This window comes from Nematolebias whitei, chromosome 15 (genome assembly GCF_014905685.2).
Source record: "Nematolebias whitei isolate Nwh7 chromosome 15, NemWhi1, whole genome shotgun sequence".
NCBI classification, from domain to species: domain Eukaryota; kingdom Metazoa; phylum Chordata; class Actinopteri; order Cyprinodontiformes; family Rivulidae; genus Nematolebias; species Nematolebias whitei.
The window spans coordinates 42,671,510-42,678,921 of NC_056512.1; the positions used below are offsets into that span (position 1 = coordinate 42,671,510).

Consider the following 7,412-nt stretch of genomic DNA (forward strand, 5'->3'; position numbering starts at 1 on the left):
AGATGGATAAACGGTAGTGATCAACACTGGGATCAAATTTTCACATAACAGGTTAGCCTCGGTCTGGTGTCCTGCAGGAAAAGCACTGTGCGTGTTCATGAATGTGCATGAGTATATTTTACTTCATGTACAAATGTGTTGTAACTGACCGTGTGTAAGAAGCAGCTTCACGACACGATGAAGTTACCCTGTTGTCCGTAAAGGTGCCTAAAACACCATCTGAGTGAAAAGTGGGACAGAAAACTACTGAGCTTTGGAGACATGTGTGAAATAAATTTTGTGCTTAATATCGACATGGAAGTGATTGCATAGTTTTACTGACAAAACACCTCTGAGAGTCAGTACAGCTCCAAAGCACATAGTTACAGCCTACAAGAAGAGAATCTGGAACAAGCCAAGCTCTCATTGACCAACCAAACCCACACCACAGTCATCTTTGTATTTCTATTTATTTTCACGTTTTGTGTTTTTATTTCTTCCCTTTTCTCCTGCTCCTCTCCTGCCCCGTCCTCTTTGCTCTCTGTCTCATCATCTCTTGTTCACTGTCTCACTAACTGCCATGGACGCTGGACTCATTCATGTAGAAGATACCTTGCTTGGAGCGTATTTTACTCCGATTTTTCTCTTCTTCCCCTGTTGAGTTGGATGATTGGAGAAATTCCCAGATTTGGAGAACATGGAAAGAAAGCCAACAAGTAGCATCTGCTGAGTTCATCACGGCTCCTGCACCAGAGAGGACTTCAAGACACACGTGAGTGTACTTTCACTGAGTACAGGGACACTGTGGTTGAGTCTGCATGGGATCATAGTAGGCAAATGCATATCCACGGGTAGATTACAGTAGTGGATTTGTCCTGGAGCTACATGTGGGTCCCAGCCCCTGAGGCCTGGCTGGGAAATGAAGCCTCTCCTGCAGTTGTAGGAGCGCTGTGGGCAGCCATGGCCCTGGAGGGGCACTGTCTCCGGAGGGGATCCCCGGCCATGATCAGAAAGGGTCGTAAGCGGCGTCACACGAAGCCGACACTGGCTCAGGTCACATCCACTCTGCTGTCAAGGACACGTCTTCACGGCCTGCGGCATGTTTGTGTCCCCGGTGGCTCTGTTGGCCGCAGGGCCTTCTGGTTACTGGCCCTCTGCACCTCCCTGGGATTGCTTTTATCCTGGTCCTCCAACCGTCTACTTCACTGGCTTTCTTTTCCCACATACACACGAGTTCACACCGAATGGGCCAAAGAACTGGCTTTCCCTGCTGTCACTATCTGCAACAATAATCCTATTCGCCTCTACAAACTTACAAAGAGTGACCTGTATTTTGCTGGCCACTGGCTTGGCCTGCTGTTGGCTAACCGGACAGTCAGGCCCATGGTTTTGGACCTGCTGCAGGAGGACCATCTGGCCTGGTTCAGAAAACTGTCAGACTTCAAGCTATTCCTGCCACCCAGAAACTTTGAAGGAACCAACTTGGAGTTTATGGACCGACTGAGCCACCAGCTAGATGAAATGCTTCTCTCGTGCAAATACAAAGGAGAGCCCTGCGGAGCCCACAACTTCTCCTCTGTAAGTCCAACTTCTTCTTTATTTTTCTTTTTCTTTTGGTCAAACACTCAGGAAGACAACCACAGTGTCAGGATATTGCAATCTAGATATGTGTGCCCACTCATCTTTCCTTGCAGTGTTTGTTCCATCACAGCTGTTTCCTCTGCAGTAGTATGAATCCTTTGTTTTATTGTAACACTTTTCCTTGGGCCTGGAGATGGATGACAAGAGAGTTGAGAGATGAAAAACGTGCTAATGTCCACCTGGTCCTACAGAAAAGCACAGTGAGCAACATGTTTGAATGCAACCATTACGTACCTACTCATCAGTCTCAAAATCAATTGACAGCTTTGTTTAGGCAGACACAATTTGCTTGTATCTGAGGTAATTTAAACACAAACGTCTACAGAAAGTGGCATAAAGGAGTGGTGGAGCTGTGCCACTAGGTTTTCTTGAAGAGCCTGGGCTCAGTTTCATTCTATGGGATTGTTTTCCAGTTGCGTTATAGTTCTGTGTTTAAACCTTTATTTTGTTGGGTTTCCGATGATAATTGGATGAAGTCAAACTAGACGGGTTTTTATGCTTCAGAGATGCAAATTATTCTTTGCAGAAACGTATCAAATGCATAATGTTTTCAGTAGAGGGATAATTGGCAGACATGGGAATAGTTACTGACACACTGACTAAAATGAAAATACAGAGCCCAATATATCTTGCTTATATAAGTAATTCACACCTTTCATTGATTCATTCATTTATTTATGTTGGTGTGTTATTTTCCTGCACCTATGTTGTAACAAATAAATATAGGTAAGTTTCATTTGGCTGCTCCCTTCTTCAGGGGTTGCCACAGTGAGCAAACTTGCATGAAAGATTTGTAAGTTGTTTTATGCCAGATACCCTTCCTGACTCAAACTGGACTCAAACCTGCAACCTCAGGATGACAAGACCATGGCATTAACCACATATAAAACACAGCCGTTTCAATAAACATATATACTGTTCTGAATGCCAAGCAGTAATGGGAGCATGCCATTATTGTTTTGGTGTGTTTTCAGCTTTATTAAGGAAGATTTTCTTGTATCTGCCTCAGTGGACATAAACAAACTTTGGCCTGTGAGCTTCTGATTTACATTTGAAGGTGTCAGGAATTTTGTTCCTGATATCACACAACAAAATAAAATAATCCCTTTCTTTCCTCTAAAATCAATAATTTACTGTACAATCATAATCACAGTCTATGGTCAGGGATTGCTGTTGTACGTACTTGATTTGGTGCAGTCGGATGATTTTTGTTTGTTTCTCCAGCTCAGTGGGGAGTGCTGCTCTTTCCGTCCTCTCTGTCTTGTCTTTTTTAGCTCGGACAGAAACGAGAAGAGGTTCATCACTCTGCTACCGTGTGAATAACAGCAATAATTGCAGTACGAAGGGAGACATTTTCCTACTTGGTTGAGTTTAGATACAGGCCTCGCGTTTGCAGTAGGTGTGGTTGTGTTGTTTGTTTTATCTCGGGTCACTTTGTCAAGTAAAATATGTTCATTCAAGTGTATCCCAGATGAAGATGTATTTCCAGAGTGAAACGTGTGTTGGTTTGAAAGTTGAGAATGAAAGGTGTGTGTCAAGTGTATTTTTAACATTCAATACGTCTCAATGTTGCATATTAATTGATTTTTGTGCTATTTTAGCCAACACCCCATGTCAATTAATCGTGAGTGCTATGAATGAATTGAATAGCTTCAATGCTTTCCTCAAAAAAATACATTGAAAAACAAACAAACATTCTCTTTCAAATCTGTTTCTGCACACTGACTCTACTTTTTGCTTCTTGTGTTTATTAATTTAGAAATTTAGAATGTGTATGGATTTTCTGAGAATAAAAAAAGTGGACTCAATAAATAAACAAGTCCAACTGTCTTCCGTGGCGATTTATTGAAAAAGAAAAATATATGAGAAACAATGAACTCACATAGCATGTTTGCGGCTTCTACAGAACTCAGTGGGTCTGTAGGACCTGCAAACCAGACCTAACAAAGCACAGGGTTTATAAAACCTTAGTAAGTTGTGCAAGCCAATTAGCCTCTCTGAGGTTCTCATGAACAGAGTGTGCACAAACTCCAGAGCCATACAACCGATGCATCTCCATGACCCACACTTGCCAGATTATAATAATAATACACTTTATTTTACAGGCACAATTATCCAGAACAGAAGCCATAACTAAATGGCTCATGACCCAGTAGTCAAATTAAACATTCTTATTTGCACATAGTTTAACACCTTTGGATTCATAAGTATGACATTTATTTTCATTTAGTACAAATATACTAAAGGTTCTTGGAAATTAATAGCATATTCTTTTCATTCACAACTATCAAACTTTTATCTACGATTGTGCTATTTTTTATTTTAATTTTTTTGATTTTAGCTACCACTTTTTTACATTTAGTTTTTAGATAGGCTACTTACTTTAGCTTTTATCTAACCTTTTGTTACATTTAACTTTAAGCTTGCGTTCTGCCTCTTTTTTTAGCTTTACCAACTCAGTTGTCACATCATTTCATCCCATCAGTCATTCATTGCTCAGCACTTTTTCTTTAGTTTTCTTGTTACATGGACAGTTTATCAGATTTACTGCACTGATTAGAGCTACACTGATGCTCTACTCTTTTGGTCTTTCTCGCTGTCTTCTACCTTATAGGGAGTTTCGTGAAGTTAACAGGACCTCAGAGGTGTTGCTAATCTCATTAGCTTCCTGCTGCAAGCCAGCAAAGACTCCCCAATGCTCCCTGCATTTAGTGCACCGTCATGCTGACACCAAAAACACATTCAACAAAGCACACTAAATGGGATGTGGGTAACACAGGTACAAAGACCTAAATAAACATGAGCATGCTTGACCAGTTGGCGTAAATTCCCATGATGGGATGCTTTATTATCTTGGAGAGAGAGTGTGAAATCTAGTTTTGATATGAGTTGGTTTTAGACCCAGAATGCTTTGAACTGCCAAGCAGTGAGTTGCTTCAGGGGTGAAGAAGAAAAACAGATGACTACTGGTTGGAAATGAGAGATGGCAAAGAGACAATGGTGTCTTGGTGGGAATACAAATAGGTCCCATAACTCTGGCGTGCCCCTTGAGCAGTAGGGTTTCATGTGCTGAATCTACGGTGTCATATAGAGCTAGTAGCAGGCTGGCAAATCGATAAATCTATTAGGTTCGAGCTGTAGTTTATGATGGTCTATTTTGCTCCCACATTTCCAATAGTGATGTACTCCCAGCTTCCCCGCAGCGAGACCCATCAGTGAAAGGATGACAGAGCAGAAGAAGCGTGCCAAAGGCGAGGAAAACCGTTCACCCCATCCTCAGTAAAAGTAAATGACACAAATGCGAGCCGAGCTCCCATATGTGGAGCAGATAGACATCTCCACCCTGCTTCCCAGAGCTCCGTCCAGGACGAGATAACTGCACCCGCAATGACAAATTAAACAGTGCTCCGAGTTTTAGAGCAGCATCTAATCACACTCTGGGCAGGGAGCGTCATACTGCTGTGATGTATCAACTGTATCTACAGAGAAATCTTCTAACGGCAGCGACAAAGTAACACTGCACACCACTCTGACAGATTGGCTTGAGAAGGTTTTCTTCGTATTTATAGTTTTGTTGATACAAATGTAATAAATGTTGTAGTTTTTTTTTTATCAGATACAATATACTGTGTTCCAATTCATCAAAATCAATTTAAATGGTTGTACTGTATCTGTAGAAAAAAAAAAAGATAAATAAATGGATGGATGGATGGTTGGATGGGTAGGTAGGTAAGTAGATAGATGGGTGGATAGATATGTGGGTAGGTGGGTGGATGGATGGATGGATGGATGGATGGATGGATGGGTGGGAAATCAGTTCGGATTAGTCAACATGAACCAAATTGTTGCTCTCTCTTTAAACATGGATAAATACTGAAATACACAAGTATTTTACTAACAGGTATTGTTGTTATATTTAAAAGGCTGTAAAGTGCCCTGGTTCACAGGTATAAAATAATTGGTTTATGAGATTACTGATTATTTAACCTGTGCAGGTGACAAACTGTTTTATTAGTGTCATTAAGCTGATAAAGGGTGCTGCAGACCCAGGTTGCTTGCTGAAATGGAAATTAGCAGATCCTTGTTCTACAATCATAACATGTCTTGTGATCATTACAGCAGTCGTTCAATTGACATATGTCCATGCTTACATCGTCCCTGCTCTTTGTACAAAACAGTCTGAACAAACTCATACTGCAGGATAGGAGGGAAATCGATGGACATCAACATCAGTCTGAGCGTTTCTGTCAAATCTCAAACTTTATCAAACTGGAGCAGCTGAGGAAAGGAGGTTAGACTGAGTGTAGGTCCAGTCTGCATGTAGGTCTGTGTGTATGTCTGTTCTTTTCTACGTGTATGTCTCTCTGCATGTAAAGTATGCACATAAAGTTTATTCTGATTCTGATGTAAGTCAGTTTTTTTTCTGCGTGTAAGTCTGTTTTCATGTAAGTCATTTAGTCTGCGCATAGGTCTGTCCATCTGCTCGTAGGTCCATCTGTCTGCTCTTAGGTTTGTCTGTCTGGTTTGTCTGTCTGCATGCAAGTCTGTTTGTCTGTGTGCAAAACCATCTGTGTGTAAGTCTGTCCGTCTGCATGTAAATCCTTCTGTGTGCACGAAGGTCCATCTGTCTGCGCATAGGTCTGACTGTGTGTAGGTCTGTCTGTCTGCATGTAACTTCGTTCATATGCAAGTAAGTCCATCTGTCTAAATGCAGGTCCATCTGTATGTATCTACCACAGATGTGGTAAAGAGTGGAGAAGAAAAGAATCAAATAAAGCCACACCTGGCCACATTTTCTTCCTGTTTGGTCAGGGAGACAAACCAGCAACATTCCATTCCTACACCGTTTCTCTAGCCTACGCAAAGATGGACGGACATATGCACAGACGGATGGGCCTATATGCAGTTGGATGGACTTATATGCAGACGGACGGACCTATGCACAAACAGACTTTCAGACAGACTTGCATTCATAGTGATGGACCTACGCCCACATGGATGGACCTACACAAAGATGGATGGACATATGTACAGACGGATGGGCCTATACGCAGTCGGATGGACTTATACGCAGGGGGGTGGACCTATGCACAGTTGGACCTGCACACAGACGGTTGGACCTACGCACAGACCTACACACAGACAGACGGACAATTGCATTGCAATCGCAGACATTGTTTTATAAAATAGTAAAACTAAATAAGTTATTTCTGTTTGGTCGATTGAGTAAACATGGAAACACTAGAATCAGTCCTGGTTAGATCAGAGCTACATGATTATAGACAAACATTGTTTGTCACATCATTGTAACAAACAATGTTATTGTTTAATATTGCAATAATGATGTATATTACAATAAACACACATTCTCCTCACTTTCTTTACTTTCATCACTATCATCTAAGCCAGCTGTGAGTATCAAAGCCAATGAGTGTCTGTTGATCAAATATATCATTACCATGCTGAATAAGAATACATGGTACTTCCCCTACCATTATACAAGCGGGGCGTCCCACCTCGTCAACAGAACCGAGCGCCATGCCTACCAAACTGAATTGCGGTTGTTGAGCGCACAGCTCAGATGATGCCCCCCATCCCCCAACCCACACATCGACACAACTCACAGTGATAACTTGCCATGGTGGGGTGCGAGAGAGAGAGCGAGAGAGAGAGAGAGAGAGAGAGAGAGAGGGAGAGAGAGAGAGAGAGAGAGAGAGAGAGAGATAGAGAGATAGAGAGATAGAGAGATAGATAGATAGATAGATAGATAGATAGATAGATAGATAGATAGA

General features: G+C 41.7%; 1 protein-coding gene across 1 annotated transcript in view; it reads left to right on the forward strand.

Moving 5' to 3' along the window:
- Positions 1-864: 864 nt before the first annotated feature.
- Positions 865-7,412, forward strand: part of asic2 (acid-sensing (proton-gated) ion channel 2) — a 183,439-nt gene continuing 176,891 nt past the window's right edge. Inside the window, exon 1 of the mRNA XM_037689234.1 lies at positions 865-1,557. Coding sequence (XP_037545162.1) covers positions 865-1,557 — 693 coding nt within the window. The remainder of the gene's footprint in view (positions 1,558-7,412) is intronic.